The sequence below is a fragment of the Aythya marila genome (assembly GCF_965140915.1).
Source record: "Aythya marila genome assembly, chromosome: 25".
NCBI lineage: Eukaryota > Metazoa > Chordata > Aves > Anseriformes > Anatidae > Aythya > Aythya marila.
The window spans coordinates 636,843-659,492 of record NC_139066.1 but is presented as its reverse complement, the minus strand read 5'-3'; the positions used below and the strand labels follow the sequence as shown (position 1 = coordinate 659,492).

At 58.7% G+C, this 22,650-nt stretch overlaps 1 protein-coding gene across 1 annotated transcript; it reads left to right on the top strand.

Annotated features, from left to right (window-relative positions):
• Positions 1 to 459: 459 nt before the first annotated feature.
• On the top strand, positions 460 to 22,331 carry LOC309887340 (alpha-2-macroglobulin-like protein 1). The gene is made up of 58 exons (XM_082778965.1): positions 460 to 604; positions 1,075 to 1,264; positions 1,483 to 1,636; positions 1,745 to 1,797; positions 1,970 to 1,990; positions 2,543 to 2,693; positions 2,794 to 2,878; positions 2,952 to 3,057; positions 3,457 to 3,571; positions 4,686 to 4,795; positions 5,022 to 5,336; positions 5,572 to 5,629; positions 5,706 to 5,851; positions 5,964 to 6,113; positions 6,580 to 6,780; positions 7,346 to 7,409; positions 7,516 to 7,627; positions 7,965 to 8,190; positions 8,262 to 8,388; positions 8,468 to 8,589; positions 9,081 to 9,103; positions 10,292 to 10,373; positions 10,766 to 10,869; positions 11,247 to 11,436; positions 11,588 to 11,750; positions 12,019 to 12,071; positions 12,716 to 12,736; positions 12,889 to 13,042; positions 13,187 to 13,271; positions 13,385 to 13,514; positions 13,602 to 13,716; positions 14,425 to 14,534; positions 14,625 to 14,789; positions 14,947 to 15,177; positions 15,486 to 15,543; positions 15,620 to 15,765; positions 15,992 to 16,141; positions 16,360 to 16,557; positions 16,773 to 16,878; positions 17,123 to 17,282; positions 17,427 to 17,652; positions 17,732 to 17,858; positions 18,116 to 18,237; positions 18,411 to 18,462; positions 18,680 to 18,754; positions 18,899 to 19,075; positions 19,263 to 19,344; positions 19,479 to 19,635; positions 19,739 to 19,813; positions 20,018 to 20,174; positions 20,261 to 20,475; positions 20,561 to 20,776; positions 20,850 to 20,974; positions 21,058 to 21,148; positions 21,248 to 21,316; positions 21,409 to 21,511; positions 21,660 to 21,701; positions 21,894 to 22,331. Exons 1-58 carry the CDS (start codon positions 528 to 530, stop codon positions 21,923 to 21,925), a joined length of 7,170 nt encoding a protein of 2,389 aa, XP_082635091.1. The 5' UTR covers positions 460 to 527; the 3' UTR covers positions 21,926 to 22,331.
• Positions 22,332 to 22,650: the final 319 nt, after the last annotated feature.

The following is a 22,650-nucleotide window of genomic DNA, read 5'->3' as shown; positions in this document are numbered from 1 at the left end:
GATGGCCAAGAAAGGGAACAGTGCTTTGATTCATCATTGTTCCTGCTCTTGGGAATGGCTGGAAGAAATTCTGCAAGATCATGGAAGTCTGTCCATTAGCTTCTGCTGGGCAACAATACTAGCAACTGCAAAGAAGCATCCTGCGAACAAGAGCTCTCCGGGTCAGGAACCATCATATGGAGATGGCCAAGAGCAGCATGCCCGGGGAGGTGCTCCATTCCCAGGGAGCCCCTTCTCTCTTTTCCCTCCTGCCAGGTTTCTCCACTCGCTGTTTGCTCTGCAGCTCTGCGCTGGCTCGGTGGTGCTGCCACGTGCCCACATCTGCAGGTGGGGTTTGGCTGCCTGGAGCCTTGAACCCACTGAGCCCTGGGTCGGGTGGTTAAACATTGTCCTAGCTGAATGGCCAGGCCCCCACCAGGAACCTCTCTGGCTTTCGTTGCGGCCAGTGGGGAGGTGAATGTGAAAGGGAGAGGGGGAAGGTGCAGTGTGAGGGCTCAGTCCGCCTAGCTGCCGCGTTCTCCCCAGGCATGGGTTCCACAGCAGCCCTGCCCTGCCTGATGCTGCTTTGCCTCCTGTACCTCGTAGCTGGAGCATCTGCACAGCCGTAAGACCTCTTTGTGTCCATCTGTCCATGCTTGGTAGGATGATGGTTGGTCTTAGCTTGCTGATGATGCTCAGGGACAATCCTGGCCTTGACTGTGGTTGCTGGTTGGGGGAGAAGTGCTCGGGGTGGTATGTTGTGTTATCCCTGTGAGTGCAGAGGACTTTGTACCTGGGGCTGGAGCCTCTGGGCTGCTTTGGTGTAGGTGCAACCTCACACACAAGCTGGGGCATGAGCAGAATCATTCCTCTCCCCCCAGACCCAACCAACAGCTGCTTCCAGAGGTGTTTATGGGCAAAGGGTGCTCTGGTCTATGGACCGGGCAGATGGGGGAAGGCTGGGTGGCACAGCCCCACGGAGAACATCCAGGGGTAGAACAAATCAGGTATCCCCTGCCTTGGGAGTCTGAATGGGAAGGGAGTGCTGGTCTTTGGTGGGGGTCCCTGCCCACTGTTGAGGAGTCCTCTCCCCAGGAGATACCTGGTGCTCTTCCCCTACGTGATCTACTACCCACACGGGGGCAAGGTGCACATCCACCTCATGGACCTGGATGGGCCCGTGCGGGTCACCCTCCACCTGGCGAGCAGCCATGGCGTCCCTAATGTCACCCTGGAGGAGACGGGCAACAAGATCCTCCAGCTGGACTGGCCCCTCTTCCCCAACGTGAGTGACTGAGGGCCCCAGGAGGGAATGTCCATCTCTTAGCCACTGCTGGAGCCAGGGGAGGGGACATGGGGGCTGTCCGAGGTGGGCAATGGAGGGCAGAGGGACACAGGGCAGACACGAAGACCTGGTGAGCTGCATCTACATTGTCTTCCCATGATAGACCCAAGCCCACCGTAAAGGGTTTGCACCCATTTCTGTTGTTTCCCTGGGGGCAGATTTCTACCCCCACAGAGGAGGTGGCGTACCTGCATGTCTCCATCCAAGGAGGTTCCCTGAGGGTCTCCCAGCAGAGGGAGGTCCTGCTGAAAGCCCCAGGTCTGTGGACTGTGATACAGACAGACAAAACTACCTACAAGCCTGGGCAAACTGGTGAGGGGCAGGAGATGCTGGAAGAGCTCATGGGCTCTTGGGATGGGATGCCCAGGTTGGGTCCCAGGCTCTAGCACTCACTCCTGCTCTGGGGTTTGCTCTTTCCAGTGAAGTTTCGAATTCTCCATTTGGAGGAGGACTTCATTCCCAGTGACAGAAAGGTGAGATGGGGTCAGAGTGCAGGAGGTGTGGTGGTGACAGGGTCCTCACGTGGTGAATCTGCTGGGTCTTGGCAGCAGGGACCGCAGTGTCACAGTGAGCACAGGCAGCTGGGCAGAGGCGTGGCTGGGCAGCTCCACGCTGAGTGCTAACCCCTTCTCTCTGTTTTTGCAGCTTCCCTTGGTGACTGTGAATGTGAGTCTTCACCGTGTGCCATCCTGCCAGCTCCCTCGGGAGGCACAAAGGGGCCCAGAACACATGTGCTGCTGGGCACTAGGAGCGGGGACAGAGAGGACATCCCTGATGCAGAGACATCACAAGGAGTAGGGAGAAGGGCTTGGGTTCCTCATCCTCATTTCCAACCCCATTTGGGTCAGCTTGCCTGCATGGGGGACCTCAAGGCAATGCCACTGAGGGCCAGCTTATGTGCATGAAGACAGTGGTGACTATTGCCACAGAGATTTCAATCTGTGTAGAAAACCAGGAGCTCCCAGTGCAGACTGGAGCATCCCCCAGTGTCCTGCTGCTGGAACTCAGCCTGCAGGCTGGAGATCAGCTAACGCAGCTTCTGGGGCAAGTGTTCCACCTGGAGAGGTGATGCCCTCAGGGTCTGAGCATGGCAGCAGGGCAATCCATGGCAATCTCTGCTTCTTGCGAGGTTGAACAGAGCGATGAGTCCAAGCGGTCAACCCCACTGCTGCCACAACTCCCCAGGTGAGGGCTGACACTGTGTGCCCCCATGTGCAGGATTACACAGGGAGAACCATCGCGTCATGGCAGGATGTGAGCCTGCAGCAGGGCATTGCGGACCTGTCCCTCCCGCTGGCCCACTCATCCCTTGGCAGTTACACCATCAGGGTGGAACAGAATATTCACATCTTCTATGTGGAGATAAACAGTGAGTGGGCATGAAGGCTTTTGGGAGCCATCGTGCTGGATGGCAAGAAACGGGCAAGGAAGAAGTGGGCAGGCTCCTGATTCCCATTGTTCTCCTGCAGGGCCACCCCACTTCCAAGTGCTTCTTCAGCTGCCGTCCTTTGTGACGGTGACGGACGAGATGATCCCACTGCACATCTGCGGGTGGTGAGTTGGCGAGTGGCCACGGGGCCGATGTTCCCTGCAGCCTCCCCATCCCCTTCCTGCTCCATCCCCACAGGTACCCATCTGGGAAACCTTTTCAGGGCAGGGCTGAGGCCAGCCTGTGCCAGTGGCACAACTATTATCTGAAAGAACCTGGCAGATGTGCTACATTTGAGGCTGAGGTGAGGGCAGAAGACGGGGAATGTGGGTGGTGATCCTGGAGGTGTTTCCCCATCTCGGGGTACTGTGCCTTGGGGAAGATGGCTGGGTGCAGTGACTGGGCATCACCGGGAGATCCAGCTTTCATATCAATGTTCTGTAAAGCCAGTCATCCCAAAGAGTGTGGGGGAGTTGGGTGGGGACTCTTGGGGTGCTCCTCGGGACAGGATGGGCAGGAATGGGACAGCCACATGGCAGAGCAGCATACCAGCCCTGGGGTGGATGTTGCAGGGTTCCAGTGCTGGAGAATGGGCTGGTGGGAGGCAGCAGCACCTGAGAGCCCCAGTCCACCACTTCCCTGCAGATGACACCCAAGGGCCTGGCCATGGGCTGCTGCTAATGTGGGCAACTCTTTCCTTCAGACAGGGGGGAACGGCTGCTTCTCCACCCAGATATCCACGGCTTCTTTCAACCTGACCAGCCCCGACTATGAGAGGCGGCTCTATGCCAATGCAATTCTGACAGAGCAGAGGACCGGTAAGCGCAGTCAGGGTGCACCTGGGGTGTCCATTCTTCCCATACACACGCATCAGCTGCTCTGGCCCTTCCTTGCTTTGGTGTTTCCTCTACTCCCATCTGTGGAGCAATCCCTCAGGCCCTGAAGGCTCTTCAGGAACTTCTTCCTATTCCAGGATCCTTCCCCAGCTATTCCCCCACCATCCACCTCCCATTCTGCACTCTCTGCCTCTCTGACACAAGCTGGGATGCTTTGTCAGTGACTGGAAAGCTGTTAGGGTTATTATCTTTTTCTTGTCAGGTCTTTCTGACTTTGGTCAAGATTATAAATAGCTGTTATCTGCCTGAGTAGGGTTGTTATAAACTTCCTTAGGATCAGGTAAAGAGCCCAGTTTCAGCACAGCACAGATAGGAATGGCAGATCCTATCTGTCTGTATCAGCTAAGGGAGTAAAGATGGGTAGTTTTGATCATTTTGGAGTAAAGATGGGAACTTTGATAGCACCCAGATCCTGCCTAGTGCTGCTCATAGTTCAGCTCCTGTCACCCTGAGGACAATTTCTTGTGTTGTTGCCCATCAAATGGGCTTTTGCACTGTGCAAACTCACCCCTAAACATAGCTTGCATTGAAGACAGCTTTGTTTCTTATGGCAACATGCAAAGAAAGCAGTGGGGAGCAAACATGCAGCTCTGCATGCTCGTGACTCTGACCCATTTTCCTGCCATGCATGAGTTGAAGAGAGGGAGATAGCTTTGCATCATAAGCTCTGCCTCATGAGCTTTGCATTGCTGCTTCTCCTGTCCTTCCTTTCGCTTCGGACTGGGCCAGAGTGGTGTCTGCATCAGCACCGGCTGGTAACACTGCTTGGGGTGGGGACTGGAGAGCAGGCACTGGGCCCAGCTCTCCTGGGGGGTTTGCCAGGACAAATTGCTGAGCGCCATCTCCAGTCTCATGCACCACCCAGCACAGCTCTGCAGCTGTGATGCTGAACGTGGGACATCAGGGGGTCAAACTTCACACCCCTATCCTGAGGACACAGAGGCATGGGTGGAGGTGACATGTGGGAGAAAGCAGGGATGGAGCCATTAACGCTGTGCCACCCAGTGCCTCTCTCGTCTCTGCTTCCTCTCTGCAGGGAATTTGCATAGACTGACTAAAAGCTGTAACATTCTGCCTGAAATGCCCACAGCTGCATTCAAGAACACCAATGGTTTCTACAAGCATGGGATGCCCCCCACTGGCACGGTAATGGAGGTTTCCTGTGCCCCACAGCCCCGCTCTCCCACCCTTACCCTTTGGCTCCAACCCAGCCTGTGCATCTCCTCTTCCTCCTGGTGCAGATGCTGCTGAAGGGAGCCGTTGGTATCCCTTCTGCCTTCACCAACCCAACATGACCACTTGTGGGATGCTTATTCACTCTTTTTGGGGGACTGAGCATGGCTGGCTCATGTCTCCCGGTGTACTCCTCCAGGGATCTCACAGCACAGTGTGCGGTGGTCGCGGCTGCTGCAAGCCTTTCCATCCTGCTAGGCTGTCTTCACTTTTGAGACTCCTGATTTCCACCCCTCAGGGTGATCTCAAGGAGGTGTCTCTGCCCTCGAAGCACGAAAGCCGAAATGACAGTACCGTTCTGAATTCCTCCTCTTCGGACAGCCAAAGTTTCTTGAAGATCCACAGGATGAAAAGGACGCCACCCTGCAGAAAGCCCCTGCGACTCCGGGTAGATTACGTCCTCAACAAGGAGGCCCTGGGAACCGAGCTACAGAGTGTGGATGTGGTCTTCCTGGTGGGTCTTTGCCTAGGGAGGAATGGGGGACAGTGCACAAAGGACAGAGCTCAGAGGAGAAGGATAAAGCTGCTGGACTGGCCAGGATGGAGCCATTTCCAGTCAGCCCTGCATGGGCACTGTTGGCTTAGGGTCTTGGGGTTGGACCCTGGAGCTGTTGGGTGTTGGGGAACCATTTCACTTCCTCCTGAAGCACCAATTTAGCCCTTCCCATCTCCTCCCTCCTCCTTTGCAGGTCATGGCCAGAGATACCATTGTCAGCGTCCTCAGGAAGGAGCTGACCTTGGAGGCAGGTAGGTCCTGCAGCAGAGACGGGTTATGCAGGGCTCTGCTGCCCATGCCTGGACCTCACCTCCCTCCCTGTCCCAGGGCTGAGAGGCTCCTTCTCCCTGGAGCTGCCTGTTGGCCCCAGGCTGGTGCCCACGGCCATGGTGCTGGGCTATGTGATGCTGCCCGGTGGCAACGTGGTGGGAGACTGGGCTGAGCTGCGCATTGCCATGTGCTTCCCCAGCCAGGTGAGTGGAGGCTGCGAGCCATCTCCTGGCTTCCAGCACACCACTTGCTCTCCACCCTTTGCCATTTTTTGGGGGGATGGAGAGGAATTCCTTCCTGGGACCCTCTCCCCAGGTGAAGCTGTCCTTCCCAGAGCAGAAGGCTCTGGCAGGCTCGCAGGTCCGCCTGAAGGTGCAGGCTGCCCCAGGGTCCCTGTGTGCCATCCACATCATGGATCAGCTCACATCGTACTATGGTCTCAAGGCTGCCTACGGCTCCAAAGTGGTGAGTATGGAGTGGCCTCGGTGCTGGACTGGTGCCTTTCCATGGGGAATTTGCAGGGGACTTGCTGATGGGGCACAGGGACAGTGGGTTCTCACTGCCAGGCACATTTCAGGGGACGGCAGTGAGGACCTGGTCCCAAGAGCCCTGCCATCCACAGAGGCTGGGGCTTTGCATAGGGTCCAGGGCTCTACTGGCCAGGGCCTGAGCCACAGAATTGCCCTGCGGTGCTTCCTTGGGTGGCAATATTGAAGATAGGGTGCGAGTGGTGGGAAGCAATGCCTGCTCCTCTGGGAGAGGAGGAGATGGAGCAGCAAGGGGCCCCATCAGAGGGGTTGGGGCTGGCAGCATCACTGCCCTGCCTGGAGAAGTGCCAGGGCTATGGGATGATGCCAGGAGCAATGAGGGCTGGAGCTGGGCCAGGAGTATTTCAGGTCTTTCTCAACTAAAGCTCACGTGTTTGGCTTAGGTCTATAACTTACGCCCATCTTCTGAAGACAGCTCTTATTCTGAATATGGAGCATCCTGTGCTGTCCCTAGCGGGGCTATGCCACCAGCAGGCGCTATACCACTCAACCCATATGATATGACTTTCTTCGCATACAAACATCGGCGCGTTAGGCAGGCAGCAGAATTTCGCAGATTTCAGGACCCATGTGACCCAGGAGTGGTAGGAGCCATCCCCCACCCCCCCACCTCCCCATCCCTGCCTTATGCTCCTCTTCCTCACAGGGAGGGCTTCTTGGGATGCAGGGGCACCCGGTCCCCCCCCGCTGTCCCACATCCGTGCTCACAAACCGTCCTCCTACATCCCCCACGCACTGCACCCCGCTCCCAGCCTGCGGCAGGTGTGCGGATCATGCCTGTCTGTCTGGGCACGGTGGCTTACCGTGGGTACAGGGCTAAGCTCTGATCTTCCATTGTGAACCTGGATTTGAAGTGAGCAGCCAAGGAGAGGCCTCCCATTGGCAGCACTGGGTTGGGGCTGGCTGGGGACGGGGTGAGCAGAGCAGACCCAGCAGGTCACGGCCACCTGCCCCAGTGCAGCCGTGCGCCCTGGCATTCCTTTTCCCCTCCTGCACTCCTGCTGCAGTGTGAGAGGGGTCCTGATTTCTGGGAGCTCCTTTTTGGCTTGAAGCACGAGATGATTCCTCATTTCAGAAAGGGTCAGAAAGGTGTTTTGGCAATGATGGTCTTCAGCGCACTGTGGTTCCCTCTTGTGTGTCACATTTCAGCGTGCAGCTTTGAGAACTGTCACCAACACTGTCCTGAAAAGCTCTATGGCATTCCGAACAGTGGGTGAGCAGGGACGGTCTGCAAGAGCCCCCACACCAGCTGCTGAAGGGCGGAGAGGGACGTCCAGCCCCTGTCCTTCCTGGCAGCACATTCAAGTTGTGCCCATCAGCAGGGCTGGAGAAGTACGAACAGGAAGATGAGAGAGAGCCCCGACCCAGGCAGCGCCAAGCACTGCAGAAGGATTTTCCTGGGACGTGGCTGTGGGAGCTGGTCCCTGTGGGGTAAGTAAGGAGCCCTGGAAGACCTCAAGCCAGGGGGCAGCTTCCCCTCTGGGTGCAGCACCCAGACCACTGGGTCGGCGTCCCTGTGTCCAGGAGTGGCACTGGGATGCATCCAGATGCAAACTTAGTACCAGCCCCAGGACAGACCGTGGCAAACCAAGTCCTGCAGGCAGGGGATGCTGTAAGAGAGAACCAGGAGCACTGGTGGCACCTCTGCCCACCCCAAACATGCGATGACCACCAGTGCTTGGACCACGGGTGGTTGGCATGCTCCTTCTGCTGGCTCTGCCCGTCAGGCCTTGCCAGCAAGAGCTGTCCATCTCCCACCACCCTGCAGGGAGGAGGGCTCTGCAGAGGTGCCAGTGACAGTACCTGACGCCATCACGGAGTGGACAGCCGGGATGTTCTGCACGGCACCCACGGGCTTGGGGCTAGCCCCTACTGTCACCCTCTTGACCTTCAAGCCCTTCTTCGTGGAGCTGGTGCTGCCCTACACTGTGACCCGGGGTGAAGCCTTCACCCTGGCCGCCACCGTCTTCAACTACCTGCAGCAGTCCCTGCGGGTGAGTGGGGGCGGGGGGCAGGGGCCAGGGGCTGTGGCCTGGTGGGGGCTGAGGGTGTCGTGGTCCTGCAGGTTCGGGTGACGCTGGCAGAGTCAGCAGAGCTGGAGGTGTCAGCAAGTGCAGATGGTGCGGAGAGCAGCTGCATCTCGGGGTTCAAAGCCAGGACCTTCCAGTGGGACGTGAAAGCCACCAGCCTGGGTATGGGTGCGGAGGAGCTGGTGAAGGGCTGGGGAAACCAGGGCTGTGTCACAGCTGCGTTCCCCATCTGCATCCCCAGGGAAGGTGAACGTCACCGTCACCACCCAGGCGCTGCACTCTGAGGAGCTCTGCAACACCGAGGTACCCGTGGTGCCAGCGCAGGGGCATGTGGACACCGTGACGAAGCTGCTGGTGGTGGAGGTAAACGCAGAGGTTGGTGGCTGTGGCTGCTTTGGACAGGCTGCTTTGTACCCTCATGGGTACCAGCGCTGCACCCAAAGCAGCTGTCCCAAGAGCAGAACAGAACTGCTCCTGTCCCCTGGCCAGGCTGTACGGTGCCTGTGGGTACTACAGACTCCTAGATCAAGGCTCCTGCCTCCCTGCCATCCATACCATCAGTGGAGTGCCTTCCTTTTCCTTCTGGGGGTTAGATTTGTAGGTTTGAGGCTGCTGGCTGGGCAATGTTCTGTTCAATCCCCTTGTTGTGCCATGCAAGGGGCTGCTCCAGCTCGTTCCATGTGGTCCTGAACTCCCTGGCCCATTAGAATGGCCAGAGAGCATTGGGGATGGGATCTAGGTGAGGTGTGAAGGGCTCTGGCTCGGGAAGACAGTGTGTCAGAGGGAGGAGAGGAATTTCTGAGATAGAGAAGTGTAGGCTGACTGATTGCGGTCTCACACCTGTTGTATTTCAGGCTTTAAAGCACAGAAGACCGATGTGAACGGAAATTACAGCTGCCTGGCTCTTGTTCTGCTCCTGACCCCATTGTACCCACCAGGCAGCTGAGGGCTTGAGCGTCTTCCCACCCCTGCTTCATCCCCTTCACCTGAGTGCATCCTGCAGCACTGTGCTTCAGATGAGGACTCCGCGACCCACCTGTGCCCCCCTCCCTCCCTCCCCAGCAGCCCTGCTGTCCCCCATGCTTCGGGGGCTGGTGAGGACCCTCTGCTGTGCTGTCCACTGGGGAGGCATGGTTTTCCATGAGCTGATTCTGGTACAATTCCTTGGAGAAGGGATCTGACAGCATGGGCAGGGGAAGGGGCTGGGCAGGGAGAGGAGGTGCCCCGGGCACAGCTCTGCCCCTGCTCCACCAGGCTGGAAAACAAAAAAACAACCAACCAAACAACAACAACAACAACAAAAAGGAAAACAGAAGCAGCAAAGTGTTTTTCTTGCAAGAAAGCTCATTTTCTTCAGGCTCTTTCCCAGCATCTCTAGCCAGAGCCAGCTTCATGTCTTAAGTGCTGGCCCTTTGCATACAGGTCTCAATGACCCTGTCTTCCTTAATGATGTGTAAAAGGGGCTGTAGCTTTATTTGCATCCAATCTTCACTTTGTTTTAACAAATAAAAAGCTGAAATGAAAACTGAAAGAATGTTTGTTGCATGGGTGGCAAGGCAGGAGGACAAGGAAGAGCAGCAGCAGAGCTGCCTGGCCAGGAGGGGCCACCTGCCTGGGCTGGGGGCAGCCCCTGCACTTGCTCCAGCTTCTGCTCCAGAGCCACCAGCAGCCCCAGGCGATGAATCCTCCCCTCAGTGTTTCCTCAGCAGGTGCAGATTGGAGAGATGGAGGTCCCTGTATTGATCTCCCCTTGGCCTCGCTGCCAATGGTCCCCTCTTCATCCCACCCCCATGTCCCAGAGGGCTCGGTGTGATGGCCCTGAGCTCTCTGTCACATTGTGCCACCCTGGGGACACCTGGTGGGACCCTGACCTGAGCCAACACCCGGAGATGGCAGGACAGGCTGGAGCCAGCGTGCAGCCACATTCCCCCATCACGTCCATGAGGGCAGTGGGGACCAGGGCCAGTATGGGGACAGGTATGGGGACAGCACCCAGGGTCAGCCCAGAGTCCACGGGAAAGGGCTTGGCCCCATCTCTGGCTTCCTTTGCTCATGCCTGTTTTAGTGATATTGGAGGAAACATGGCAAAAATGCAGCTTGAGACCTGTGATCAGCCCAAGTATCTATTGTTTGGAAAAATAGGAAAGGTCTGGGAACAAACCCTACTGAGAAATCACCACCAGCTCACAGGGTGTTCTAGTAGCTTGCTGCTCGCTTTCGTTTTGGAAACATGGCCCTGCTCCCTCCTGCCAGCATTTCCCAGCAGCTGGGGGATTACAGTGAAGTGAAGAGGTGCGTAGGAGGTTCCTGCCCCCTGGTTCAGAACCTCTTCAGCCTATGGGAACATCTCAAATTGCAAAAGTCCATCACAGCCTTGAACCCAGGATGGCAAACATTGCCCTGGCTATATCTGCAGATCCACACTGGCTGATCGTCCCACACCTTGTTTGCTCACTGTGGGCATAAGCGAAGCTCTCACTGGGGAGCCTGCAGCAGTACAGACGGAGGTCTTCAGCCACCCAACACAAGGAGATTGTAGCCACCCCAAAGTCTGTTCGCAGCTGGAGGCATGGGGTCTCCAGCAGCCCTGCCCTGCCTGCTCCTTCTCGTCCTGCACCTCACAGCTGGAGGATCTGCAGCACTGTAAGCACTCTTTGCGTCCACATGTCTGTCCATACCTGGTGGGAGGGTGGTTAGTCTTGGCTCAGTGCTCAGTGGGATGTAAAGGTCCCTGTGCCTGCAGTGGCTGGTGAGGGTGGCAGTGTTTGGGGTGAGCTGTCCATGAGCATCAGGGACACGGCACCTGGAAGCTTCTGGGGCTGGTGGCTTTGGTTTATTGTTGGTGCCACCCCACGCAGTGTTGGTGGGCAAGCAGAGCCTTAGCTTTACTGAACCAAGAAGCCAGGGAGAGGCCAGAAGCAGGGAGAGGAGGTGCAGTGGGGTGGCCCTGTGGTGGCTGCCCCAGGCTGTGCTCCTGGCTGCTGTCCCCATGCCCCGATGGTGGTGCTTCTCCTTGCCAGGCATTACGTGGTCACGTCCCCAGCTGTGATCTACCACCCCCATGCAGCGACGCTGTGGGTCCATCTCAGCGACCTCCCCCAGCCTGCCCAGGTGACTGTCCAGCTGCAGAGAGCAGGTGGGGCTGGCAACATCACCCTGCTGGAGAGGAAGGTGCAGGAGCCTCACGTGCATCTGAACGTCACCTTCACCGTGAGTGTCACCCCAGGATGCCTTGACTCCCCACTGCCTCCAGCTCGCCTGGGAGCTGGGCTGGTTTCCTCATCATTTTGTAGGATTTCCCTGTGCAGGCAGAAGATCTCTGCACCATGACAGCCTGTCTCCTGGCATTTCCCCCCTTTAGGCCCCAGCGCCCTCCAAGGGGAAGGAGGAAATCGTGGATCTGCACGTCTCAATCCAGGGAGATTCCCTGGATGTCTCCCAAAAGAAGAAGGTGATGCTGAGAGCCCTGGAGCCTGGGATCTTCATACAGACAGACAAGGCTGTCTACAAGCCTGGGCAGCAAGGTGAGGGGCGAGATGGGGTCTGTCTGGATGAAGGACCAGGGGACAGCAGGTTCAGCCTTGCTCCCACCCAATGTGAGCTGATGGAGATGGGGGGCTCACCCCAGGGTGCTCTGGAACCTCCAGCCCTGACCCAGAGCAATGCCAGGACATGCTGGCTGCATTGGCTGGGGACAGTGCCCCACTACAGGGCTCAGGGTGGGCTTCTATCCACCTTCCCCATGCAGATGTGCCCACCACTCACTCCTGTGTCCCCCTTTGCTCTTTCCAGTGAAGTTTCGAATTGTCTCTTTGGATAAAGACTTCGTTGCCAGTGACAAGAAGGTGAGGACAGCGTGAGGGACAAAGGAGAGGTGACAGGGCTCATTGCGCTGCTCTCCTTCCATCTCAGCATCCATGGCAGAGGTTGGGGGTCAGACATCACCTTTCCCCTTGGGAATGCTGCCCCAGGCAACTCTGCCTGGGCTGCCAAGCTCAGGGTGTGGTATGTCCTTCATACAGCTTTGGCAGGAAAGAACCACAGAGTTAGTTGCACATGAGACATGGGAATGCTCCCACTTAAACTTTCATTTAGGGACATAGGAACAGTGAGTGGGAAGCAGGGAAAGTGCTGCTGTTATCCATCAAATCACAAGTCACCAGAATTATAGGTTAGTTCAATCTCTGGTGCTCCCAAGCAGTCACTTGTGTGTCTGGAAGTGCAAGAGGTTCCCAGATGAAATGGATGATGACTTCTTGCAAAGGCGCTGGGAGATGCTGTCTCTCCTTGCCATGCTGGCTCACCTCAGCTTGAGTCATCCACAGGCTCAAAATCAGTCCCAAAGCAAACCAGTGGGGTGGAAGGTCACAGCATCCCATGAGCAGCCCTCGCTGTCCTTTGCCTGTGGTTCTAGAGATGTCCCCACCCTGGGGAGAACCTAAGGAAAACTTTGAATTTCCCCTGTAACCATCTCCTTCTTGCCTTCCAGCTGCCCCTCGTGTTCCTGAAGGTCAGTCTGGGAGGTGCAGGGAGGCTCCTGGGTGGTGGAGGCATGGGAATGTGGCATGGCTGGGAGAGGGGGAACCTGACACGGGGGTGCTGGTTGGGCTCCCCGGGGTGCCCTGGGAAGCGAGGGCCGACACCGTGTGTCCTCGTGAGCAGGACCCGAGAGGGAACCGCATCGCGCAGTGGCGAGACGTGAGCCCACGGCAGGGCATTGTGGACCTGTCCCTCCCGTTGGCTGCGGAGCCAGCCCTGGGCACGTACACCATTGAGGTGGAGGGAAGGACTCGCTCCTTCAGCGTGGAGGAATATGGTGTGTGGGGACCAGGGCCGTGAGGAGTAGGGTGGGAGGGAGCCGTGCCTTGGCACATCCCCTGGGCAGTGTGTTGTGGCCACCCGGCCACCCATGCCCTTGTGCTGGGAGGGACAACTCCTCCTCCCTTCACTTCTCCATCAGTGCTGCCCAAGTTCGAGGTGACCATTGACATCCCCTCCACTGTGCTGGAGAAAGACGAGAAGTTTCTGGTGGAGATTTGTGGGAGGTGAGCCCGAAACAGGCTATGCTGGGAGCACGGAGGGGATGGGGGGCACAACACGATGTGACCCACCAGGTGCTGTTGCTCCCCGCACCCCCTGCCTGCCCTCCACCCAACAGGTACACCTACGGGAAGCCCGTCCAGGGGAAGGTCCAGGCCACTGTGTGCAGGCCCTTCATGTTCAGCTGGGTGATATACGTTCCTGAGCAATCCTCACCGAGTACAAACTGTATCGAGGTTGGCGGGCAGGTGAGCAAAGCTGGAAGCACGGGGGACAGTGGGACAGCCCACCCCCAGGACTGCTCCCAGCGCGGTTGACTCCCTCCCTCCCTCCAGACGGAGAAGAACGGCTGCTTTTCGACAGAAGTTTTGATGACTTCCTTTAATCAGACCAATGGAAGGCTTCAGAAGCGTGTGCAAGTCAAGGCATCACTGGTGGAGGAGGGGACAGGTAGGGGTGGTGGTGTCCTCCTGCTCAGGAGTGGGATCTGTTGTTGCATTCACCCCTGCGTGCACCCACATGCACACAGCATGGAGGTGTCAGGCTTCCTCGGGGAAGCCCACAGGCAATGCTGTGTTTTAGAGGTGTGCGTGTGTAGGAATCAGGCCCAGGTGGGGATGTGAGACAGGTCAGCAAGGCAATATTTCGCATAGTGACCAGAGAAATGGTCAGGAAGATAAAATGCTTTGCAAGGATCCAACTCAGCCCTACAGCCAGCAGCCAGTATAGTCCTTGTGACGCAAAGCAGTTCCTTCACTCGGCTCCGTGACACTGCTTCCTTCCCTGGGTGGTGAGCGGGACTGTCCTCCCCACCCACCAACCCGGTCATGCCAGAAATGATCACTGATGGCTTTACTTTGGAAAAAATGCGAAGACTGGGGGTTGTTCGCAGGCCCATGGGCCCTGAGGCAGGCCCACATCATGGTGCTTCAATGCCTCTTACAAAGTCTTTGCAGTAAACAATGTCTTTGCTTCAGGTCTAGACCAAGCCACAGAAGTTTTGATCTACTTGTAGGAGGTGCAAACAGTGCTCAAAGATGCTGGCTGCAGAGGGAGAGCCTAAAATGTCCCAGGACCCTTTGTGCAGTGAGCTGGCAGCAGCTAACCTGTGCCTGGTGTCCCCAAGACACACTCAGCTCCCCTCTCCTCTCTCCACAGGGCTGGAGATGAACAACACCAAGAGCTTTGACATTTTGCCTGAAATATACAAGGTTACCTTTGAGAACACCAAAGACTTCTACAAGCGTGGGATTCCCTACACGGGGACGGTAACAGGGATTCCCCCACAGCCCTGCTCTCCCACCCCTGCCCCACAGCTCCAGCCCAACCCTCACATCTCCCCTTCCCTCCCTGTGCAGATGCGGCTGGAAGGACCTGGTGGCTCTGCCCCCAAGGAGAAGCAGCTTGTGCTCTTAGTTAACCATCAAGGACAAGCTACAAAACACAGCTTCCTGACTGACACGTTGGGGAGAGCCTCCTTCAAGCTGGACACCTCTGGTTGGACTAGCACTGTCACCCTGCGTGTAAGCAAACTGTCAGCCCCTGGGGCTTCTTGCATTGCTTTTTCCATTGGTATGGGGCTGGGCACCTTCTCCAAGCCAAGACAACAGCCCGAGTCAGTGGTGCCTGGTGCCAGGTCCTTGAGGCTGCTGAACCCTGATTTCCACCCTCATTGCTCAGGGTCAAGTCAATGAGTTGGCCAACACCCAGGAGAGCAGTGGCTCGTCACCCCACTACGAATCAGCTTTTGCGACCCTGCGCCCCTTCGTTTCGAAGAGCCAGAGCTTCCTGCAAATCCACCAGCTGGAGAGCAAGCTGCCCTGCAGCCAGCCCCAGCAGCTCCAGGTGGATTACATCTTCAACAAGGAAGCCTTTGGGACTGAGCTGAAGAGCCTGGATGTGGTCTTCCTGGTGAGCATTCACCTGGGGAGGGAAGGCAGCAGGTGTAAGGATATGAGAGTCCCTGTGTACACACACATGCACAGTTGTGTCCCCACGGACCAGACAATTAGCATTCTCTCCTGGCTGGACTGAAAGACCAAAGCCTGTTAGCAGAGGTATCTGCTCGCTCTGCTTGCCAGTGGGAGATATTGTGGGGGCTGGAGACTGGACAAGTTCAAAACCTTCCCAGCACTCGAGCCCTGGGGTCCATCCTCTGTCAGGGTATTTTAGGTCTCCACAAAGCATCGGGTTTGCCATTCCCATCTCCTCCTCTGCAGGTCATGGCCAAGGGGACCATTGCCACCATCCTCAGGAAGGAGCTGCCCATGGAGGCAGGTAGGTCCCACAGCACAGATGGGCTGTGCAGGGCTCTGCTGCCCGTGCCTGGACCTCACCTCCCTCCCTGTCCCAGGGCTGAGAGGCTCCTTCTCCCTGGAGCTGCCTGTTGGCCCTGAGCTGGCGCCCACGGCCACGGTGCTGTGCTACGCGGTGCTGCCCAGTGGCGAGATGGTGGCTGACAGCACCAAGATCAGCTTGGCCAAGTGCCTCCCCAACAAGGTGAGTGGAAGCTGTTGGAGGCCAGAAAATCTTCCCCTGGCTTGTCATGGTGCTCTGTCCTGCTCCAGACACCTCACAGCATTGCAGCCACTCTAACCCATGCCCTGAACCCTTGAGCTTGATTTTATCCATCGCTGTGCTTCTCCAGAAGACCTCCACATCCGCAGCTTTGTTCTGCAACTCCGCCATCCTGCTCTCATCCCCTAACACCCCTGTCCCTCCCCAGGTGAAGCTGGCCTTTTCGGAGGAACGGGCACTGCCCGGCTCGGCGCTGAGGCTGGAGCTGGAGGCAGCCCCAAGATCCCTGTGTGCCATCCGCGCTGTGGACCGGAGCGTGCTGCTCTTGAAACCTGAGGCCGAGCTCAGCATGGAGGAGGTAGGTGGGCCAACAGGGGTTTCGCCCCCTCTTGCAGCACCATGGACCAGCCAGGATGGAGGTGGAGATGATATCAACCTGGTGGGGACTCTGGCCTGTCCCCAGCTGGATGTTCAGCCCCTGGGACCAGGTGGTGGCCTGGTGGCTCTGGGGGCTGGAGGCAGGCTGGCAGCAGACCCCAGCTGGTTTTGTGCCTTATATGTTGTGTTTATTCCCAGATCTACAAAGTGCTACCCAATTTTGACTCCCCTGGAAGCATTCGAGACCCAGAGCCCTGTTCATCTTTCTGGAGACATCCCCCCTCATCCCGCACCCTACCCATGAGAAACAGAGATGTTTTTCTCCATGAAAGGAGATATATTTTACCTCCACCTTTCTGGGAAAATTTCCAGGTGGACGCCTACAAGTTATTTCAGGTAAAGTCTTGTGCCTCTTTGCTCCTCTTCAGGCAGGAGTCAGCAGTGGTTTGTGCCAGGTTCCCGGGCAGCACAATGCCCCCTGAAAACCATGCTTGTGGGGAAAACCTTTCCCAGACTGCTCCCCTCTGCAGCCCTGCGACCATTCACAGCTCTGATAGGAATTTTTGCCCTGCTGAGTTTTGGGGACAGCCAACCTCTTTTCATTTTTGCAGGACGCAGCACTGAAACTTCTCACCAATGCCGAGATCAGGACTGCTTGTGAAGAGTGGTTCAGCATGCCTCGTGGCATGCCTACCGTGGAATCTATGAGTCCCACAGGTCGGCGTCCTCATGAAGCACTCAGTAGAGAGGGGCTGGGCAGGGGTGTTCCCTCTCCTGGTGGGGTGGTGGGGAGGGCTGTGTCACAGCGTTTTACCTTACAGAGTCACCGGAGGTCTTCCCTGGTGGCTCAGTTCTTGGTTGAAGGGGATTTTGGCCGCTCTTGGCTGCCTTCAGCAGAGATCCAGCCCTGGGCTGATACACAGAAACCCACGGACCCTAATTTCTGCTCTGCCTCTTCTAGGTGAAGTAGTATTACTCTCTTCTGCATATCCGACGAGAAACAGGATGAGTATGCCTGCTGTTGCCACCCGTATGTTAGATGTACCTCCCAGCCAGGAGGAGCCGCCGGCTCCGCGGTCGTACTTCCCAGAGACGTGGCTGTGGGACCTGGTCCCTGTGGGGTGAGTGGGAGCAGTCCCTGCAGGGCCGGTCCCAACCCCACCTCCTCTCCTGCGTGGAAGGACCTGGGACGACCCCAAAAGGTGCCCAGATGCCAGCAGAAGACTCTTGGTGGCCTCTTGATGCTCTGTCCCACCACCCCACAGGGAGGAGGGCTCCGCAGAGGTGCCGGTGACAGTGCCCGACGCCATCACGGAGTGGACAGCTGGGATGTTCTGCACGGCACCCACAGGCTTGGGGCTGTCCCGTACCGTCACCCTCATGGCCTTCAAGCCTTTCTTCGTGGAGCTGGCGCTGCCCTACGCCGTGACCCGGGGTGAAGCCTTCACCCTGGCCGCCACCGTCTTCAACTACCTGCGGCAGTGTCTGCGGGTGAGCGGGGGGCAGGGGCCGGGGGCCAGGGGCTGGGGGCTGTGGCCTGGTGGGGGCTGAGGGGGTCGTGGTCCCGCAGGTTCGGGTGACGCTGGCAGAGTCGGCGGAGCTGGAGGTGTCAGAGACTGTGGGTGGGATGTACAGCGGCTGCGTCTGTGCGGATGAAGCCAGGACCTTCCGGTGGGACGTGAAAGCCACCAGCCTGGGTATGGGACACTGGGACCCTCTGCCCTGCTGCTTGGGGACTCCCCCTTATACAATGGCATGGGCAGGGAGGGTGGAAGCAAACATGATACTGTCTGGGAAGCTCTTCTCTGCTCCACTTTCCGCTTCCCCTTCCAGTACTCTTCCCCTCCCTGGTGACCCCATCCCAACCCAGCCAGCCCCACACAAAACCTGATGCAAGCCCATGGGGGCTGCAGTGTGGGCTCAGTTCCCATGGAGCCCCCATTTGCATCTGCAGGGGAGGTGAACATCACCATCAGCACCGAGGCCATAAAGTCAGAGGAGCTCTGTGGTAACGAGGAGCCTGTGGTGCCAGCCCAGGGACGTGTGGACACTGTGATAAAGCCCTTGCTGGTGCAGGTCAGATGGGTTATGGAGGAGGAAGGAGGGATGGGGGCTGAGCAGCCCCAGGGGGGCAGCAGGAGGACCCCACTGCAGGGTCCTGGGAGCATGGGATGCTGGCATGGCTTTGGGGACGTGGGGAGGGGTTTGGTCCCTTCTCCTGACCGACCCTATGATGCTGCTTCCCACAGCCCGGGGGCATCCTGGTGGAGAAGGCACACAGCTCCCTGCTCTGCCAGGAAGGTAGGATGTGGGGATGTGGGGCAAGGATGCTTGGCTGCTGGTCATGCAGCCATGGAGGAGCCAAGGACCTTGGAGTCTTTGAGTCTCCTGCCTGAGGTGTCCAAACCCAGCCTTGAGCCTGTGGAGGGATTGAGCACCGAGGGGTGGGTGAGGACACTGTGGGGCCAGGCCTGGAGGAGCTGGGCATCTCCACTGCCATGGCCCTCCATCCCTGCAGCTGCTGAAGAAGTCTCCCTGAAGCTTCCTGAAAACATCTTGGAGGGCTCACAGCGAGCCCACGTCACTGTGATGGGTAAGGGATGTGCCGAGGGCGCAGAGCTCTGTGACCCAAGCTCAGCTGGAGGTGGGACCCCCACTGAGCTGAGGTGGGACAGGATGCGGGGTGCCTGCTGGGGAACACGGCCAGTGACGATTCTCCTCGCCTCCCCTGGTGCAGGCGACATCATGGGCAATGCACTGCAGAACGTGGACCGCCTCCTGGCCATGCCCTATGGCTGCGGGGAGCAGAACATGGTCCGCTTCGCCCCCAACATCTACATCCAGCAGTACCTGGAGAAGAGCGGGCAGCTGACCCCCGACATCCGTGCCAAGGCGCAGAGCTTCCTGCAGAGCGGTCAGTGTCCTCGGCCCCTTCTCCCCATCCTACCCTGCCTTGCTGCCCAGGGGAACCCCGGGCCCCCCACTTCTGTCCCGTCTTCTTCCCTGAGCCCTGGGGTGGGTCTGGCACCCAGGCTGCCTCTGGGGTCTTCCAGGGTGGGCTGCAGAGCGCCGTGTGAATCGCTGTCCCCATCTCTCTGCAGGGTACCAGCGAGAGCTGCTCTACAAGCATGCTGACGGCTCTTACAGCGCTTTTGGGGAGAGCGATGACAGCGGCAACACCTGGTAAGGGACCGCATGGCACGGGGCAGTGCAGTGACATCCCTCCAGGGACCAGCCATCTCCTCCTGCCACCAAACAGACCCCCTCCCCGCTCAACTCCTGGGTCCCCACCCCTCTGACGGCTCTCTGGCTCTCAGGTTGACGGCGTTTGTCCTCAAGTCCTTCGGGCAAGCCAGAGCCTACGTGGCCATCGAGGAACAGCACATCACAGATGCCCTGCGCTGGCTGCAGAAGCAGCAGCTGAAGACGGGATGCTTCCGCAGCGTGGGCAAGCTTTTCAACAATGCCCTGCAGGTGGGCACGGGGTGGTGTGGGGGGAGGTGGGGGCGGGTTGTCCCTGGCACATCCCTGTGCTGGTGGCACAGGCAAAGCCACCTCCTGCTGCCCCCTTTTGCAGGGCGGCGTATCGGATGAGCTCTCGCTGTCGGCTTACGTCACGGCTGCGCTGCTGGAGCTGGGGGTGTCCCCAACGGTGAGGACAACCCCTGGAGGGGAGCAGGCGCTGGGACAAGGGACCAGCCCAGCACCAAGGTCTGGATGTGTCAGGCCACTCTGCTCTGGGCCGGACCTGGGTGTAACTGGTCTCACTGGGCAGGGGTCCTAACCTGAGTGCGGCGATGTCCGTGCCCCTGGGCTGGCTCCTGACTCTGCTCCGTGTCCCCCCTTCCCACACCAGGAACCCACGGTGAGCTTGGCCCTGCAGTGCCTGGAGGCTTCAAGCACCGATGACCTCTACACGCAGGCGCTGCTGGCCTATGTCTGCGGGCTGGCGGGGCGCGAGAAGCAGCACGAAGCCCGGCTGCAGAGCCTTGTCCAGCGCGGTGTCAGCACTGGTACCTCCTGCACCACCCCACGCCACGCGGCAACCCCCTGCCCATTGCCGGGGGCCTCCCTGCACTACCACCCTTCTCTCCCCCAGAGGGGCTGCTCTTCTGGCAGAGGAAGGGGAAGGCTCTGCCCACAGAGTCCCTCTGGGCTGCGGCCGCGCCGGCAGAGGTGGAGATGACCGCCTACGTCCTCTTGGCACACCTGACCCAGCCTCAGGTGTCCTCCGCTGACCTGTCCAGAGCCTCCCAAATCGTCCGCTGGCTCAGCAGGCAGCAAAACCCCTACGGAGGCTTTGCCTCCACACAGGTATGGGCGTCGGGATCCCAACAGGGGGCTGGGGCTGCTGCAGGCTGCAATTGGGGGTGACCATGGCTGGGTGCTTCTCCCCCAGGACACCGTGGTGGCCCTGCAAGCTTTGGCCAAGTATGCCACTCTGACATACGGCAGCAATGGGAACTCCGTGGTGACGGTGACAGCCCCGACGGGCTCCACGCAGGACTTCGTGCTGGACACGAGCAATCGGCTGGTGCTGCAGCGGGCAGCCCTGCACGAGCTGCCGGGGCTGTACACGGTGCAAGCCCGCGGGCAGGGCTGCGCCCTGGTGCAGGTGGGCACAGCCTGGGGTCCCTGTCCCCATGTGTCACCCATGGGGTGTCCCTCACCACCCCACCCCACCCCAGGTGACCCTGCGTTACAACGTGCCACCACCGCCCAATACGGGGACTTTCGAGCTCCGCGTGGAGACCGATCCCAAGACGTGTAGGGCAGAGGCCAGCGCCCGCTTCCGCCTCCTCCTCCGGGCACGGTAAGGGCAGGGGACGCCCCCTGGGTTTTGGGGGGGGCGACAGGGGCAACCCCCAGCCTCAGCACGGGGCTCTGGCCTTGCAGGTACACCGGGGAGCGCCCCACCACCAACATGGCTGTCATCGAGGCCAAGCTGCCATCTGGCTACATCCCAGACAAGGGCTCGGTGGCCGAGGTGAGGTCCCTGCTGCCCCTCCACTCTGCCTGGTGCTGGGCCCTTGGCCCACACGGGGACAGAGGGACAACGACACTCCTGCTCTCCCTCTGTCCCCAGCTGAAGAGGCAGAAGCTGGTGAAGAAGGTGGAGGTGCAGACCGACCAGGTGACAATTTACCTGGACCAGGTGAGATGGGGCAGGGCCATCACCTCCAGCTGCAAGGAAGGGGCCGAGGTGGCCGGAGGTGGCCGTACCTCACCCTTGTGCCGTCTCCCCAGCTGACAAAGGAGGAGGAGACCTTCGTCTTCACAGCCACGCAGGACTTCCCGGTGAGGAACCTCCAGCCGGCCACCGTGACACTGTATGACTACTACGAGACGGGTGAGCCCCCCTTGCAACCCCAAAGCAGACTCGCTGGGGCTCAGCTGAGCCATCCATTAGCACTGAGGAGCTTAGGCTCATTAATGGGAGCAGCCCAGGGCCACCTTGCCCTGAGCCCACGTGCCAGCGATCACTGCTCTCCTCACAGGTGACCGCACGGATGCTGCCTACAGCGCTCCTTGCAGCTCAGGTAGGGGCTGAGTCCAGCAAGGCAGTGGGGTCACCCTTCGGGACCCCAGCAGCCCTGGCCTCCCTCCTTTGCCCCCTGTGCAGCTCCTCTCCAGGGGTCTGGGGTCACATGGGGATGGGGTCAGGACCATGGACTGGCCGGGGGTGGCAGAGGGGCTCTTCTCTCACAGCATGCCCTTGTTCAATTTTGAAGAGGATGACAACCAGGCAAAGGAGAATTTCTAGAGGAGCCTGAGGTGTGGCAACTGGTCCCTCTTTGCTCACCCCAATGCCCTCAGCCAAGAACCAGGACAGCCAAAGATTTCTGCTCCCCCTGGCCGAGGCCCCAAGCCCTCCACAGCGGAAGAACACGGCCCAGGCCCTCACAGCACCACCAGCAGCCAGCACAGCACAGACTCAATAGCTTCTCCCCACAGAGCAGCTCCTGCCCTGCCAGACCCAGGGCAGGGATGTCTCGGGGCTCTGCACCACCCTGCCACAGACGTTTTTATGGGAACACCCTGGTGCAGCTCCCTCCACAAACAGTGCTGCCACTAAAAGGGATCTGGGGATAACTCTGCAATCTCATCACAACAGATTTAGGCACTTGTTACCTGCCCTGGGTCTACATAAATATATTTTCTTAAGTGCATCTTTTCTCTTTGTATTTCTTCTCCTAAACTTGCTGTGTCCCCCCACTTAGAGAGGGCAGTGGGGCTGACCAGAGGCTGGAGGGGGAGGTGGCTACTGTGGATGATGCTGGGCAGGGAGGGACTTCTGGGGCTGGCTGGCTGTTTGGCCCAAGCTTTTGGGCCAGAGACAAATTGAGGCGTACTGAGGTGAACAGGCTAACTCCAGTGTTAGCAAAGGGACACAGACCCTGTACAACCTAGGGTTGTTTCTGTGTCTGTCAAGCAGTGCAGGAAAGGAAGCAGCAGCTCAAATCACAGGCCCAGCACCTTGTCAAGACG